At 40.9% G+C, this 18,024-nt stretch overlaps 1 protein-coding gene across 2 annotated transcripts; it reads left to right on the forward strand.

Moving 5' to 3' along the window:
- Positions 1-1,015: 1,015 nt before the first annotated feature.
- LOC120383012 (acetylserotonin O-methyltransferase-like) lies at positions 1,016-17,425 on the forward strand. Of its 2 annotated transcripts, XM_039500610.1 has the most exons (9): positions 1,016-1,051; positions 6,086-6,253; positions 7,844-8,018; positions 9,708-9,837; positions 10,805-10,873; positions 11,427-11,545; positions 14,684-14,824; positions 16,172-16,294; positions 16,935-17,425. In XM_039500610.1, exons 2-9 carry the CDS (start codon positions 6,182-6,184, stop codon positions 17,144-17,146), a joined length of 1,041 nt encoding a protein of 346 aa, XP_039356544.1. In that variant the 5' UTR covers positions 1,016-1,051; positions 6,086-6,181; the 3' UTR covers positions 17,147-17,425. The 2 variants fall into 2 exon arrangements, with proteins under 2 accessions (XP_039356544.1, XP_039356553.1); XM_039500619.1 differs by lacking the exon at positions 10,805-10,873.
- Positions 17,426-18,024: the final 599 nt, after the last annotated feature.

The following is an 18,024-nucleotide window of genomic DNA, read 5'->3' on the forward strand; positions in this document are numbered from 1 at the left end:
GCTGCTGTTTGCTTTCAGTGAGTGAGAGAGGGATGGACGAGGGAGGGGGGTTGGAACTTGCAAGGCAGGGAGCTGACACAGTGTCCACACTACAAAAATCCACTCTCTCTCTCCCCACACTCCCTGTCACACACCACCCTCTGCCTTTTGAAAAGCATGTTGCAGCCACTTGAATGCTGGGATAGCTGCCTATAATGCACCACTCCCAATGCCGCTGCAAATGTGGCCACGACAGTGCGCTGGTAGCTGTCAGTGTGGCCAGACTGCAGCGCTTTCCTTACTCAGCTGTACAAAGACAGGTTTAACTCACAGTGCTGTACAGCTGCAAGTGTAGCCAGACCCTCAGTTCTTGAGACTTCAGGGCAAATACTTCACATCGACCATTAAAAACAATTCTCTGATCCCTCTGAAAATTATGATGGAGAATATCCTCCAATGAGAATAGGAACATGCTAACAGGGGATGGACATACTTCTTAAGCTCCTGCAGAATCCAGAAATATGAGGGTGCTTGAATGAGGTGTATCTAGTAAAACTAGGCAGAGTTATCAGTGGCAAAAGGTAGCGTAATTCTACTGGAGAAGAGTGATGAGAGAGGAGTTTCTCTGCTCCAGCCCCAACCATCTAAGGCATCTGGTGCTGGGAGGGGGAATCAGAACAGAAGGGCTAGTCATGTGCGGTGGAGCCAGCTGACTGAGGTTCCACTTGCTCTTCATGAAGTGAAGCCTGCCATACTCCCACCTGTCTCTGCTCCCTTCCAACCTCACCATCAGTCTGTCCAACACTCTTTGGGGGTCTGGGAATTGTTCTTCCCCCAACCCCTTCCAACCAGATAGCTGAGGGAGGAAAAGTGCTCCTTTCTTCTTCTTCTTCTCCTCCTCCTACCTGTCAAAAAAAAAATGACCATCCTAGGGGGTGCTACCACAAGTCTTGTTGTAGATAGAGACCATCTTTATTTCAATCTATAAGTTCATTTATGCCTGCTTGCCTTAACCCTCAACAGGTGACATGGAAAGCAGTTCTCAGCAAGAAGAGGGGTTTCTCCCAAGACAGTGAGTACAGACATTCAAGGTCCACCATTATGAGTCTTTTCCCCTCACACAGAGTGAAGGACCCTAAAATAGAGAAGACTCCAGTGATTCTACACCACCAAGATGAAGCTGTACCTAGAGTTTTTGCTGAAGATTAGTTTGTACAGCAGACAGGGAGAGAGAAGGTCAGGTAATGACAAGATCTGCATGGGGTAGCCAGTAGGCATGTGTTCACCTACTACCTTTGTGATGAGTGGTGGAGCAAGCCATTCCCTACAGCCACGCCTGCACCAATCACTATCCCCTTTTTTTCCCTTTTTTGACTCTCTCCTTTGTTTAAGTTTTAGCTTCACTGCTTCATGCTCTGAATCTGTCAGGCCTCACAAAGCTTGCAGCAATTTTTTCTTTTCCTGGGGCTTCATTCTGGTAGCAAAGTCTGAGTTCAAGTGAGTTATTGACAGTGTCTCTGCAAAACTGAATGGAGCAACAATGGCTTCTGGTCTCCAGCTCTGTTCTTAAAAGGCTTATTTCTTAAAGACCCCCTACAGCTCTGAGGAAGATTGAAACTGTGGGTTTTTTGTTTGGAGGTGGTGGGAATCTGTGGAGCTCCATATACTCCAAGTGTCTGCTAATAGTTAATCTAACATAAGCAGGGAAACTCATTTTGGTCACCATTTCTGGTGTGTTGTGCAAAAAGTTTGCTAAATGCAGATGGGAACTGGATTTATTTTGCAGCATCTAGAAGGGAAAGACAATACACAAGGAAAGAAAGCTTGTTGAATATCCATATTGCATATTCCTTCAAACAGACATACAGTCCAATGTTCAATAAGCACTCAGGAGTCAGGCAAAAAAGCACAGCACTGTGTTATCTTCATAAGCACTCAGCTCAGTCTGCGTCTGCTCAGGCTTCTAAAGACATCTATTTTATATTGAGTATGCGCTGTACCTTCATACCAACAGTTGTATAGTTACTTCCATACTAGCATTACATAATCTCACTAGCCTAGTCACTTCCATACTAGTAACATATCTATCCTTATCAATTGTACATATTACATGGTAAATTGGTATCAGTCCTCATTTTTCATGGGTGGCTTTTTGTTTTTTAATATTTAATCATATTTTATTCTCCAATCTGATTGTCATATCATTTTTAAAAAATCTCTCCTATTCTGCATGACTTGTTTGTCGCTGTAATTATTTTCTGTTGTACTATTTGTCTACAGCAAGTGATTTGTGGAAAGATAGGTTCATTAATCAAAAACACATAGACAACTCCTTGCAGATTTAACAAAGTAACAACTTTACATAGCACATATTTGGCATTGTGCTAAGATGTCTGATGGTGCCTCCAGAGAATGAAAGCAACCTTCATTTTATTTTTTAGAGTTCCTTCATGTCTTAACAGGAGCTTAGAGTTTACGCCTCAGTAACAGTATACATGGAAACATGTTGCTTTTCAAAACACTATCAGACTAGTGCAGTTATCTGCAAACCTCATCATCACTCCTCAGTCTCCTTGCTTTTAGTAATCTTCTAAGATGATTATCTCTGGTGTCCTTAAAAATAATCTTGGTAGCCATGGTACAAAAGCTCTCCAAGTGGGCTTAATAAACTGTATGGCCTTTTTATTACCCAAGTCTTTTCTGTCCTTTGCTGGGACTGGAAAAAAAAAAAGTCTGTCAGTCTTATGGCAACACAGCAGTTTAGTTAGTTATTATGCCCTTAAATGTCTGGTTATGCAGCCAAAGCTACAGCAAGAATAAAGCATCAAAAAACATTTTCACAGTGGTGAACCTTTAACCAAAGTGTAATTCATGCTAAGGTGTCATCCCCCTCTAGAGACTGCTCTACCCGGACAGAGGCAAGCAGCCTGCAAGCTGGAGGATAATACCTGCCAGCTAATGGAATTATTGTTTTTAGTTCAAGTGGCAGAAGTCTGTGCCACGATGCTGAAAGTAGAGCAGGTTGGGAAATTTTAGCCAAAATTGTTTTTTTATCAGAAAATGCAAATTCATCAAAACCAAAACCTTCTGTGGAACAACTCAGTTTAGATGTTCAGTTTCTCAGGTCCAGGATCTCCAACCCGCTCTCCCCGCTCCCCTCCCCCCCCAATAGTATGAGCCGGCTGTGTGATCTGCAGCTGGTTCATTTCTGAACCACGCCAAGGAAACATCTGTACACACTTGTACTCCACATGTTCTATTTCCTCACCCTTGTGTGCCGCCCTGATACGCAGTGGCAGGACCTTCTGCCATTTGTGGAGGGTGAGGAACCCTGGTGGGCCAGCCGTGGTATTCCACCTTGGTTCCACGGCCCACCAGGATCAGCTGGCTGCTCCTTCATGGAGCTGTGAGCATGGGTGTGTACTTGGCGCGGTTCACCTCTATCTCTGCGACACTTGTCCTTTTTGTGGCACGAGGGAGACTCTGGCACACATTTATCTCAAGTGCACCAGATTACAGCCCCTTTCTCAGCTCCTCCAGAACCTTCGCCTAAGGTTCTGGCTGCACTTTCCCCCTGCACCTCCTAATTTCCACGCACACCCTGTCCGTGGCCCCATGAATTCACAAGATCTTCTCATCAACCTCCTCCTGCCACTGGCCAAAGTGGCCATCCATAAAATCAGGATGAGGATGTTGGACAGAGAGGCACTCTGCGCCTGTGGGGCTTATTTCCATCCCTCCCTTCAATCACACATCCAGGCAGAGTTCCTCTGGGCTGCACATGTGCTGGATCCTTAGAAATTTTTGAGGAGCAGTAGGTGCTGTCTCTGCTCGATGTCCCCTTCAGGATCCCTGTTTTTGGCTCTGTAATGCTCATTCCCATTCCTGTTTGATCATCTGTTGTCTCCCAAATTTAGTTGACCCCTGGGCTTAGTGCAGGGGTTGGCAACCTCTGGCCCGCGGCCCGCCAGGCTGAGAGATGTGCTGGCTGCAGCTTCCCGCCACCCCCATTGGCCCGGAGCAGTGAACCGTGGCCAGTGGGAGCCATGATCGGCCAAACCTGCAGAGGCGGCTGGTAAACAAACTGGTCCGGCGCTTACCCTGGCGAGCCGCGTGCCAGAGGTTGCTGACACCTGGCTTAGTGGCTTCTCCCCTGGGGCTAGGGGAAGAGCCTTCAGTTGTGGGTGGGCTTGCACCCCCCGCCCCTTCCCATGACTTCAATAGATAATTTAGCGCAGGCACGTGAGCCTGGATCTTCCAAATCGTAATCAGTGGGCTGCTGGCTGTTCTAAGGTGGGTGTCTGTTTGTCTCTCTCGTTTTTTTTTCTGATGGAGAGGAAATGCAATTTGAGTAACAATGGTGGATCTGATTTGAATAGACAGAGAGTAGGGGGAAGTAGTAAATCCTTCTCCCACTGAAAAAAATCATATGACTTCTTTGGAACAACTCTAATACCAATGGAGTGAATAACACTTGACAGATGGTGACAGAATTAAATGACATTTGGGAAGGAAATAACTTATTAAAGAAGCCATTTGGCAACTTTCCAAGTCACATTTGCTGCACATGCCAATTTTTTTTAATTTAAGTTATAATCCCCCAATCTTGCAAAGGCAAGTAGGCTGTGCTCTTCCCTTGATTAAAAATATTGTCAAGATTTGTCCTCTATAATAGCGTGGACTGAAGGTGGACAAGGCACCATATAATGGGGCAGGGCTAGCTGGGCCCAAAGGCTCTCCTTAACCCTTTCCATGCTGGGGGATGGTTTCTCTGTTTCATGGCAGACGTGCTCGGCGAATACCATACTGGTAATATAAGTGCATGTAACATGTTTGTAGTGGTGCTATGCAGTGAAGACAGAGAAAATATGGCATTTTAAATAATAACATTCTGTACATCCACACATAGGCCAGAATGCTTGTAATAATTTTGGCCTAAATTTAGGCGGAGTGTCTCCAGCAACCTTTGGATAATTGGAGTTTACTTTTATTTTGGAACAGAGTGTCCACATGAGGCACTGTTGAGGAAACAGTGCCTCATGCACTAGCTATGCTGGTCAATTTCGCTGTGTAGACAAATCCCAAGTGACTAAAACACATGATGTTTTGTTAGCTGTATTTCACATACAAGTTTAGTCTTGTCTAGAAATTATGTAAAATCAGTAAGTAGTTGAGAGTACAGAGGCTGGAGAAACTAATTACCTTAACTAAGCCTGCTACTACTATTTGTTATAGGAAACTGTGCTTATCTACAGCAAAAGAAGAACCCTGTTTTGAAGAGTTTAGCTTAGAAATCACATATCTTTTTCATGGTCAAGAGAACTGATGGGTCTTAGAGAGAAAAAAAGCAAAAAGGAGGAAGCTTTGAACTGGCTTGTAAACTAAAGATTTTCCCATCCTTTGTACCTTTACTTAAAAGAAGGCTTACAATACTGGTGAAATTCCAGAAAAATTAAAATAGTTTCAAAATGATACCTGCATATTGTATTTTGTGTATAATGGGAGATAGTCTTGTGCTGGTATAGATGGCAAAGCTTGGCTGTATATATCTGGAAAAGGTAATTTCAAGCTGTTTGGGGATTGTTTGATCATTCATTTTCCCACATTTTTAAACTCTACTTTAGAATTGTGTGGTTGAACTGACACAAGCAATTCCATAATTCCACTGGCTGATAAACTTGATTGGAGATAAATAAGGATCTATATTTAAGGATCCTATAGTTCCACACTGGTGCCAAAATCACCTGCTCAGAATACCATAGAACTAGGATAAAAGTTTGCCGTTGTACCATGGTTGTGATTAGACCCTGAATTAATGTAACTGATTTATTATGTCTTGATAAACTGTAACATCCCCTGTTCAGGTTTTCGACATTGTAAACACTATCATCTAAACATCTTTATTTTGCTTTCTATAACTTCTCATTAGCATTTTAAATGCCATTTTGGCTGATAAAATACGTAAATTCATAGTAATTCTCCAGCCTGTACTTTCTGAACAGAGAGCCAAAGAACAGCTAGAAATCTAATAGAAGTAACTAGCTGATTCAAATTCTTCAGCCAATATGTGTGTGTTTTTAATAACGTCTTTCTCACAACTAATAAGGTTAAGTGAACTACCCAGTGTGATCTGTATCTAGTGGGAAAGAGGCTTATTTAAATGACGAAGGCAAGAGGATCTCTCACAGAGCGCTGAAGGAAAATGAGCTCCACAGAAGACCTTGACTATCCTCAGATCTTATTTCAATACAACAATGGGTTTTTAGTCTCAAAGGTAAGAATTACAAATAATGCTTGGAAATTATATTAAAACTAGGTAGGTAGAAATTTCCAAACTCAATTTAGATGGTTATTTTAAATCTCAAGAAAGGAACAGACTCAGTACAAGGGGTCCCAATTTTAACTTCAATCTCCTAGTAGTTTGTCAAATTTTAACTTGAAATAGGCGTGATGAAAGTTTGCAGGAAAAAAACCTGTAAGAGACGTCACCTTCAATGATGGTCCAACTCTGAGATAATTTATCCAACTCCTTGAATTTAGGGGTTTTGGATAAAGGGAACCCAGATCTGAACCAAGTTGTATTATTATAAAATCTTCCAAATGATGCTTTGCTAAATTAAAATCACCCACAATCGTGCCAGTCTGTTTTGCTAATAGAATATTTCCACATACCTCGAAATTTTGGTTTTCAGATAAACAGACCACAGATCCAAATGACCCTTGGTTTTGATTTTGCAAAATCTAACCCCAGATAACACAGTTTTGCAAAAATATTCTCAACTACAGTGAATTTTGCATATCTGTACTTACCTTGTGCTGCAAAAGAGAACACAGTTATATTTTGGCAAATTGTATCCCTTGGGGGGAAAACAGATCTAGTTTAATGACTGTCTTTCAATAAACAGAATGGTAGTAAGGCAGAGGTAGAAACCCAGAGATTTCATTTCCCTCTTTGAAGATTTTTTTACAAACCATATATTCCAATTAGTATTTAATATTTCCTGCTCTGTCAAAAGCCAACACAGCAAAACAAGAAATACCATTCATGGAGGGGGGCGGGAATTAAATGCCCAATGAATCTCCTTTCCACTGTGGAGAGAATATAGGATAGTTCAAACAGTAACAGGTTTTTAAGCACTCAGAGAGGCAGTGGATGGCCAACATTTTTCAAATTCACACTCTTAAATTATATTTTTGAAAGATAATCGGAAGATAATTTTGATTCTGCTGGATGGTGTTATGTTATCTCTGAGAGGGGAAACTCTGTGGAGGTTTACGAAGGATCATGGCAAGCAGGAGATTAGAACTGTTACACTCTGGCATTTTTGTGAACTTTTTCTATGACAACAATAAAATATGCAATTTAGCATTATGTGTTCCATGCTAGATAGAAAGACATAAATAAAAAGACATTTGTTACAATTTGGAGATAGGCTATTAGATCTATCTAAGGGCTCCAAAGCTTTTAGGATTGTTTCTGGCTTTGATGCACGAGATTTTCATTGTTTTTTTAACAATATGTCACATCATCAGTCCCTTAATCATATCACAGGGCCTTTAAAATGTGGTATTGTAAGGGTCTGTTCTAAACGTATAAAGGCAAAAAAAAAATATGCATACACAATACCTGGCCTTAATATGTAATCATTTAATGGGTAGTTCAGCAGGGAACAGAAATGAAAGAAGCAGTGCAACTTAAGTAATGGTCTCAGTGCTAAAAGCAACTGCAGCATTTTGATGGTTGAAAAATGCTTTAATGGTGGTTTTTACAATTCTTGTAAAAAATTTTCCCCTCAAAACCTGCTCATCAGGGGGCATCTGCACTTTTTCTTAGTCCACTCTCTCCATGACCATTTGCTTTCAGATTATGTTTACCGCCTGTGAATTGGGGGTGTTTGATCTATTGCTGGAGTCAGAAGGGCCCCTGTCTTCAGATGCCATTGCTGAACGTTTGGGCACCAGTGTCAGTGGAATGGAACGGTTGCTTGATGCCTGCGTGGGATTAAAGCTCCTGGAAGTTGAAATGAAAAGTGAAGGAGGTAATGTTGTCGGGAAGGGAGAAGACTAACAATTAAATCACTGTTGGTTTTAAGGTCTCATTAAATAGTATGTGCGAGACTGAGTTGTAATATTAAAAGCAAAACTGCCAGAATGCGAGAAGAGGTACAGTGAGATTTGAGAAATCTCAAAGCAGCAGATTTACAAAAACTGAACTTGAGTAGGAGTAAGAGAGTAAAACAGATGCAAAGTCACTTTTCTACCTCTCCTAAGAACCTGCTAACTTGGCCAATTGTCTTTATATCTTTATATTAATTATCTTTATTACATAAAGTGCAGTTTCAGACTCCCTGAGATAAAGACAAGAGGTCAGATCTTCAGCTGCTGTAAATTGGTAGAACTCCATTGAAATCGACAGAGCTATGCTGTTTACGCTGTCTGAAGGTTTGGACCTCTGCAGTGTGAAGTGTACTTTAGAAATATTTACAGATAGCTTAGAAAGAGATGTGTTCAGACAAAGTAACCCTGAATGAAAATCCTATGTATACAAAGAAACTTCTTTGCTGTGTATTCTCTGCTTTCAGCCTGAATTGTGCTCTCAATACAAGATTTAGCAGGCAGAAATGAGGAGAAAAGCCCGCAGAGAGCAGGAAAAGTCTGTACAATATCTATCTACTCTTCCTAATCTGTTATATTCCATATGCAGCAAACATTGGTGGATCTCTCTGTAAATGCCACTCACACATTTTGCTGACAGAAGCAGCAGTAGGTCTCCTCCCACAGGAATCAAGCAGTGTTCTAAGGATTAATATAAACCCATTGGTACACAGGGACTGCTATAATAAACTTCTGAGAAGAGTGGCCTTTTTTACAAGTACCTTTTCTACTCTTAGGCCACGTCTACATGGGGAAGTTATTTTGGAGTAAGGAAGGGGGAATTTAAAGTGCTATAGCCATTCCACAGTAGCTCCCCATATGGATACTATTATTCTGGAATAATATTCTGGATCAAGCTAAACTGGAACAAGCCAACTCTTATTCTGGAATAAGAGTTGGCTTGTTCCAGTTTAGCTTGATCCAATTCCAAAATGGATTAATCTAAATTGGAAAAAGATACTGATATTCCACAATATCTGTCCATGATAGACATATTGTAAGCAAAGTAAAAGCCCAAAACTTTGCATCTGTCAGATGGCTCCCATAATCAGCCAGTGAGGATATTGAAATTCACTAGCACTAGATGGCCTCAGAAGTGTGTGAGCTTTTCAAGTTAGGGATTAGGGGTGGTATTATGTCCTGGGGTTTTAATTTTCCCTATTGGTTTCCTCACCAGGTGAAAAAAGACTGGCATGTTAGGTGTTATTGCTGAAATAAGATGTTTTTAAGCACATACACTAAAAAGCATAGTGGAAAAAGATGTCACCACAGGCATATGGCTTATGCAGTTTCACAAAGAAATGGTGATGGTGATGGGGTGTGCTTTTTACATCCTGGAATTCTTCACTTCAGTTCTTACAGCATCTGATGGGTAGATATGGTATGCTATGCATGCGTGCCTGGACCCTCTCCCATCTCTGGTCTATCAAGAGTGGGGAATCTCCTGCAGTTTCTTTGTTGCTTTGATTGCATTCCTACAGCTTGTTCTTGTTACACAGATTATGCTGTAAAACAGGCTTTGCACAATGACAAGTTTATAAATGTTAACTTACCTTTCCCTTTATTCCCTTTAGCCTTTTACAGGAACACAGAGCTTTCCAACCTCTATCTTACAAAATCAAGTCCCAAGTCTCAGTATCATAATTTGATGTACTACTCCAAAACTGTCTATTTGTGCTGGCAGTACCTGACAGATGCTGTGAGGTAAGGAGATGAAATCTTATGTTGTTTGTACAAAACTCACGTACCAACACCCATTGCAATAAAGCACTTTGCTACATTTGTGAACCTGCTCAGGAAGAGGCGTGTCTCCGGGGAAACATTAGAAAATGAAGACATATGTAACCCACACACCTCCTGCATGTGGTGCTCTGTCCCATGTAGTGGAACTGAGACCACTTGGAGATTAATGAATCTGCTCCAGTGTTAGCTAACAGCCATGTGGCTTGAGCAGCATGCATTTAGCTCCAGAGCTCCCAGGTTCAATCCTGCCTGCTGATAATACATATTGAGTGGTAATTGTTTCAGAAGCATGTTGAAGTGCAAAGTATCACTATTACTACATGAGCTTATGTTTGCTAGTGCTTCAGTGGATGAATTCGCTGCAGATTCAGGAAACAGAATTCTCTGCTATGCTTCTTTGTTGTGTCCCAAGGGGAACATTTAATCATGACAACAGTTTCTGTGGAGGGAAGCCTTCGTCCAGGCAAATGATGATGAATAGTGACTGAGGGATGCTTGCAAGGATCCTAATTGGTTGTGTTGCCAAAGGCAGAAGAAAGTGAGGAAGGAAGTCAGTGTAATTGGGCCAGAATCTCAGCTGGTACAAGCCAGCACAGCTCTTTATGGAGCTGTGTCAATTTATACCAGCTGAGGATCTGAGCCCTGTCTTTGGTACATCAAATAGCAGTTGTGTTTCCTTCCTCTTAGTGGTGTCCAATAATGAACTTTAAATAATAACAAAGGCGAAACTGATTTCCTTTTTGAATTTTTTGGTGTGGCACAGACAGTTTTCAGAATGATTCAATGAATCAAATAAAGGTGTAATGCCAAAGGTGATTCCCTTTTTCCTTAATAAGTTTAATAGAATAGGTACCTTAATAAAATTGCCACCAATGCAGCAAGGTGTTAAACCAAAAATATGCTCACAATTTTGTAATTTTTTTTTAAGAGATGGGAAAAACCAGTATGAACGAGCATTTGGCGTTTCATCAAAAGACCTCTTTGGTGCTCTCTACAGGTAATAATCAATGTAGTGTTGGGATGACTTTTCTATTTTGTATTACCACTTCAGTGGTGAAATATGATGATTAGTCCTATTCACATGAAAAACCCGTCATTTCAATGGTATCCAGTGTTGAGAATTTCTGGTATTTCTAATATGCTTGTCATTTGGTATCAAAGCAAAAAATTCTTACTTGCAACCTATCATGCAAGTTTGTTATGTACCATAGTTGGTATAATGGAAAATTCTGTTAAATGAGAAACATCTGGGGACCCTTAGGCTTAGCATCATAACACACTGCTAGATTATAAGTGTAACATGTTTTTCTTCCAGTAAGTCTCATAAAAATGCAGGAAGCAGGGCGGGTTTATTTTTAATGTTTTGAATAGCTACTAGTGTAAGTTCTTCTTACTAGTGGTCGCCGTAGTCTATTGTGCATGCTGGCTGAGAAGCAGGATTTTATATAGTATTTGAGACAAAAGTTAGTGAAAGATTAATATTATGCTAGCCACCAATGAATGTGTCATAATTTACTTGTGCTACAGATAATGTTCTTTCAAATCACTAGATCAGAAGAAGAGATGATCACATTCATGTATGGTTTAAATGCAATTTGGAGTATATGTGGCAGAGATGTGATTGCTGCATTTGACCTTTCACCTTTCACCATCATTTACGATCTGGGAGGTAAGTGTCATCAGAACTTTGAACTGTTTTCTTTTGTAAGCTATGGATAAATACTGCACTTATTCTATGACCTGTGTGAGCAAGAGAGAAACAGGACACACTTCAAGGCCAAGACCAATCACAAGGGAAGCATTTTACATTTTGAGCCAAAGTCATATAAAATTATGGAAATGATAAAAGCATTAGAAAGTGGAATGTTTTTCTCAGTATAAAGAACCCCATAGATCTAAGTAGCAGCTTATTTTCCATCTCACTGGTTTGGTAGGTTTTTCTTCTGCCATTGCTTAAGAAATTCTGCCAGAACAGCTTCCAGGCTACTCTTCACTTCATTCAGTGACTTTAGGTTGATGAATTGCCTACATATGTCTTACCCCCAAACAGCTTTACCATTGTCTCTGTATTTCAATCCTGTCAGGATTTATAGCACCAGGCACTCTCCATTATTACTTCTCCCCTGATGTTTTGCTCTTCCATGTTTCTAAAACACAGAAAGCAGAAATGAAGTCTGGCTAATCTGTTCTGGCCATTTTCACTTCTCAACCTCTAAAGGCATTCAGTGTGCCTCAGCTGTGTTTTATTCTTCTTTGCAATGGCCTTACCTATGATTTTCTGAGTAATATTGATGACAATTTTCCGCTGGAGCTGTGCATAGCATTAGAACAGCCTCTGCCAATATAGCTCCCTTGTGACAGCAAATATAGCCCCATAACAGGGGTAGGCAACCTATGGCACGCGTGCCGAAGGCAGCATTCAAGCTGATTTTCAGTGGCACTCACACTGCCCGGGTCCTCGCCATCAGTCCGGGGGGGCTCTGCATTTTAATGTAATTTTAAATGAAGCTTCTTAAACATTTTTAATACCTTATTTACTTTACATACAACAGTAGTTTAGTTATATATTATAGACTTATAGAAAGAGACCTTCTAAAAATGTTAAAATGTATTACTGGCATGCAAAACCTTAAATTAGAGAGAATAAATGAAGACTTGGCACAGCACTTCTGAAAGGTTGCCGACCCCTACCCTGTAATTTGGCTGTAAAAATTCTGCGGATATCTTCAGTCACACCGCAATCACTTCTGTGCATTTGTGATGCTACTGATGTGTTAAGGTCCGCTGCAGATTATGATGATTATGATGTTGTCATTGTTGTGTATTATTATTTCAAATTTTTCTTGGCTGCATTTGTTGGGTTACTTGCATGCCCATAGCACTGATTCAGCCTCAATGGGAATTATCATGTATTTAGGGATAGATCTGTGCTTAAGCACCGGGGTGAATCATGGTCCGTAAGCTTGATCTGTTCTGCCTTCTGACTATTTCATTTTAAGTAGATCTGGCTTGGGAAATGAATCTCACACTGCAAAAGTTTCAAGATTTTAGAAATAAATTGTATCCCAAATTGAGATGAAAAGCCAAAGTTTCAAACATTTTTGCAGAAGAAAAATTCTGTAATACTTCATTTTGGAAACACCAAAGTGTTTCACCGTTTCCCAAATGGAAGATGCTTCTTGGGAGCTCTGCTCTGTGGCAACTCCACCACAGGAGCTGCAGAGGAGCCAGGGAGCTGTAGGATCCCAGAAAACTGCTCACCAGATGGGCTGCTGGTGGGGAAGGGTAGGCAAGCTGACAGAAAGCAGGCAGGCTTCTATTGGAAACTCGTCTGGTTTCCTTTTGAAAGATTTGTTGAAAATGACACATTCCCATGGAATATTTTGCATTCGACGAAGTAGCATTTTCTGATGGAAAAATGTGTTGTGGAAAATTGATCACCAGCTCTAATTTAAGTATGTTATGCTGAAGCTCAATGTGTTCAGAGCCATGGAATTTTCCAAAATGTCACATGCCCCACCCATCACTTGAACACAACTTGTAGTTCCTTGTCCTCACTCCTGCCTTCTCCCCAAGACAAATGTACTGGTTGTCCTGCGATTTCAGTCCTCTTCTTCCCAGACTGGAATCAGTGTTTTTATTACAAGGGATTAAAAGTGTTCTTGGTGGCTATTTGTACATACCAAGACCTGCCTTTGGTGTAAATCTAATGGGAGGAGGTAAGGGCTTTGGAAATCCAGCTTGTAGGGAAGGGTGCCTAGAGTTCTAATGCATTGCTGCAGCGACTGTGCTGATTTGACCATGCTGGAACTCAGGAGTTTACCGCAGCTCTGCCCCTGGTTGGCTGGATGACCTTAGGCAAGTCATTTCCCCTCTCTGGGCCTTTGTTTTCCCATCAGTACAATGGAGATAATGATACGTGCCTTCTTTGTGAAGTGCTTTGATATTCTTAGATTAAAAGCACTATAGACTCATAGACTTTAAGGCTGGAAGGGACCACTGTGATCATCTAGTTTAATAGCACTATATAAGAGGCTAAGTATTATTATTTGCTATATGCCTTCCTAAATATTGAAGATGGGAGCTTTAAAACAGAAAAATGGTTTGTCGATTTTTGATAAGGGGAATATCTACTGTGGTGGGTCACTGGTATTTTAGCTGTTAGTTTCATGTAAGGCTTGTTGATATTTTTTTAGAATATTTTCATAAAAATTGAGGTTTCTGTTTTGCAATGATCAAAACAGACCCAATTTTATTGGTTTAAAGTCTCGTGTTTTATGGCAAACACTTAAATGGTTATCTCCATTTCCTGTTTAACAAAACAGAGGTTTTCAGTGAAATAAACTTCCAGTCACTGCTTTCACTTAAAAAAAAGTCTGAAAAATGTCATGAAAACTAAAACTTAGAGAGAGTCAATATTTCATAAAATTTTCTTATTCAAACTTATAATTTTTTGAAAGCGAAAACTGTTCATTTGAAAATTTCCAGCCAGCTATAGCTGCCTCACACTGTGTTGTTAAAACAATATCCTTTACAGACTGGTGGTTAGATCAGAGGACTGGGAGCAGGGAAAATTGGGTCCTATTTCAGAGAAGACAGCTAGGCTGGGAGACCATGAACAAATCACTTATCTCTTTTGTATTTCAGTGTCTCCTTCTGTAAAAGTGGATACTAACATTAACCTACCTCACAAGGCGGCATGAATCTGAGTTCATTGCCGTCTAAGTTTCTTAGATGGAAGATATTATAAAAATGACCAATGTTGTTATATTTGAGCATTTACCCTGCATTTCATTTTCACTATAAGGATGTGCAGGTGGTTTGGCCCAGGAATGTATTTCTTTGTACCCAAAGTCTACAGTCACAATTTATGACCTACCTAAAGTAGTGCAAGTGGCGAAGGAGCGTTTTGTACCCCCAGAAGAACGTCGGATCACTTTCCATGAAGGTAAACGTGGTTCATTTTGTGTGTGCTCATATGGAAAGAAAAATGTGCTGAAGGGACCATGTTTCATGATAACAGAGTGTAATGAGCAATGTACACCCTCTGAGCTTGGTTTCTCACCTGGGAGAAGTTGAGCTATTAGGTGCCAAGGATGCAAGTATATACCAAGGCCTTCAACATCATCCCAATTAAACAGCAACGTAAAAATTAAAAACCAAGCTCATGCTGTGTGCCTCCTAGCCCGTCAGTGTCACGTGGTGGGGATGCGGCTTTACTGAACAATTGTGGGCAGGTCCAAAGTGTGCAAAATTGTTGAAAACAGTAGGTTGGGTAGATTAGTGCAATGTGACTGGCCACAAAGGCCCATGTTACATTTGAAGGGATAAATGCTGTTGGGATCTTGTTACGATATAAACTGAGTGTTGAGGCATCTTGCTTTTAGATGTCTATTTTTACTATTTAAATCAAAATAAATGGTCAGTTTTGAGGGAATGGGGGTCGGAGGAGGAGAGGAGAGACAGAGAAATGGGACCCAGCAGTGAAGAAGAGAAAAAAGTACAGGGGGGTGATGACTTAAAAGCAAAGACAGAGAAGTGTGCCAGATGGTTTATAGGGGTGTAGCAGACAGGAAAGCGAAATGAAATTGGCATTCAAGTGGATGCATAAAGAGCACACCAGCAATTATTTAATACTGGGAGATTTGCAGGGCCACCCAGAGGATTCAGGGGGCCTGGGGCAAAGCAATTTCGGGGGCCCCTTCCATAAAAAAAAAGTTGTAATACTACAGAATACTATATTCTCATGGGGGTTCCTGCAGGGCCCAGGGCTTGGGGCAAATTGCCCCACTTGCCCCCCCCAGGCGGCCCTGGAGATTTGCCCCCTAAGTGGGGCTGTGAATCTTCTTTATTTGTATCGTGGTCCCACCTAGATTGGAGGAGGTTTTTTAAATGTAATTGATGTAGAAGGAGGTGAAAATTAACTTTTTTTGGTTTGTTTACTTCCTTACATGTACGTTCATTTCTGTCTCTTCGGAGAAATTGTGAAGCACTAAAATGTTTCCAAAGAATCAGATATGTCTATTAAATGTTTGGCTGCTTACATTTTTCAGGCTTCTTCCACACTTAACACGAACAAACCCCCTTCACACTGCCACACGGCATTAAGAATTTTTGCCATACATTCTTAGTCACTGCTTAGCATTGCCCGTGAGTATGACAAGCCAGAGGAGTGTAGTTTCCCAGCACGTCTTTTGAGTAGTTTGGGAGCTAGCTTGTACTTTTTGCTACACCAAATTTAAAATGGTTGCTTATTCAGGCCTGTTCTTTGCATTGTTTTTCTTTTTTGTTACAGGAGATTTTTTTAAAGATCCAATTCCAGAAGCTGACCTGTACATTTTGGCTAGGATCCTGCATGACTGGGCAGATGACAAGTGTATGCAGCTACTAGCAAAAATCCACAAGGCTTGCAAGCCTGGTATGTTTTCCTCTTTGCAAAATAGAGAATTATATGCATCATTTGGTTTGGACAGGGTTTTTGTGTGTTTTTTTTTTTAAAGGTTCATTTGAATGAAAGACTAAGTAAAGAAACATACACGGAAAGCCTTTCTCCTTTTAAGTCGGTGATTTGTATCCAAGCCATGCTAGTAATAATGGCCAGTGTGAAAATTTTCACAATTGGTTTCTAGGTTTGGGCACTTCACTTTAAACATGGAAGGCCAGATATTTAAAGTTATTTAGGTGTCTAATGATGTTGACAGGCACCTCTTCAATTTTGAAAATTGCTAATCTGTGTTTCTAGGTGCCATGGGGGTTTGATTTTCAGAGGGGCTGAGCAACCACACCTCCGGGGCTCATTTCTGCTGGCATAAATAAATGTTTCAGTCACAGCTAATAGGTTCCCCTTCACTCTCTACTTTGAAGTACAGGAAATAAGTAAATTGATGCACATAATCCCTCTTGCTATTTCATTAAATAAATATAACGTGATTTTTCTTCTCATTTAAGGGAGATCACTAAGGTTTTGGAAATACCTAAAAATGCAGTTGAAAAATAAGCTTTCGTGTCCTCCTCTGATAAATTAACGTGTTTGTTTTTAAATCTCTTTATCCCACCAGGGGGCGGAGTGCTGCTGGTTGAAACACTTTTGAATGAAGACAAAACTGGGCCTTTAGAAGCCCAGCTTTACTCTATGAACATGTTGGTTCAGGCTGAAGGAAAAGAACGAACGCCAACCGAGTACAGCAAGCTCCTCGCTGCAGCTGGTTTCAGAGAGATTCAAGTCAAGAAAACAGGAAAGCTCTATGATGCTATTTTAGGAAGAAAATAATTCTGTCTCTTCCTTCTTGCCTGTTGTTAGATGTGTAAATGCAGTGACGTGACCAGCTTTTACTAGACCGCAGCAATGAACTCAGCTCATAGTTAATCATGTCACTTTCTTTGTACAACAATACACTGCTAGAACATTCACTCATTATGTATGCTGAGCCTACAAGGACTGATGGTCTGCCAGTTTGAATGCGAATCCTGTTTGGCTCTGGACTCTAACTGTGGGAATAAAGTAATTAACACAGGTTTAACAAGAAATAGCATGTGAAAGCAACTATGTGTTGCCGGCCCAGAGGGCCCGAGGGGGCAACAGCGGGGTTCGTTGCCCGGTGTGCGTCGCACTAATTAACACACTAGGGTGGAGAAGCAAACCAAGTTTATTTGAGATCTCAAAGCGATGCCAGGAGACAGACACGTCTCAAATCAAGCACACTAATTACAAGCAAGTTCCCCTTTTATATTTCAAGCTGTCTGTACAAGCCTTTGTTTCTCCCTCTTTTTCCCCCTTCCTCCCTCCCCCTTGCAACAGTTACACTAAATACTATATTGTAGCTTGTTAGAACTGTTCTCATTCGCATGTTTATCTATGGCCTTCACAGCACAGACGCATGCAGACTTCCCTCCCTCTTCTCCCCCGTCTTACTGCCGCTTTTTGCTGTTTTGAGCTGTACTGCAGCTGCAAGCTAAGAAAGCTGACAATTACAAATTTTTGCTTGCTGTTTGTTAGCATTTTAGGCTGGTTAAAGTTCACAGTATGGAAGAACTTTGGTTCACCCAGGCCTAGAGACACAACTTTGGTTCACTTAGGCCTAGGGACACCAACAACTCCCCCCTTTGAGAATACTCAACAAACTTTTAGCTGAGTTTTCTCAAACTTTG

Source organism: Mauremys reevesii, linkage group 1, assembly GCF_016161935.1.
Source record: "Mauremys reevesii isolate NIE-2019 linkage group 1, ASM1616193v1, whole genome shotgun sequence".
NCBI classification, from domain to species: domain Eukaryota; kingdom Metazoa; phylum Chordata; order Testudines; family Geoemydidae; genus Mauremys; species Mauremys reevesii.

Bases quoted from the DNA above. Each gene is read 5' to 3' on its own strand.
- LOC120383012 (XM_039500610.1), top strand. From the start codon at position 6,182: ATGAGCTCCACAGAAGACCTTGACTATCCTCAGATCTTATTTCAATAC. The intron at 6,254-7,843 runs GTAAGAATTACA...ATTTGCTTTCAG, and splicing joins ATGGGTTTTTAGTCTCAAAG to ATTATGTTTACCGCCTGTGA. The intron at 10,874-11,426 runs GTAATAATCAAT...TCAAATCACTAG, and splicing joins CTCTTTGGTGCTCTCTACAG to ATCAGAAGAAGAGATGATCA.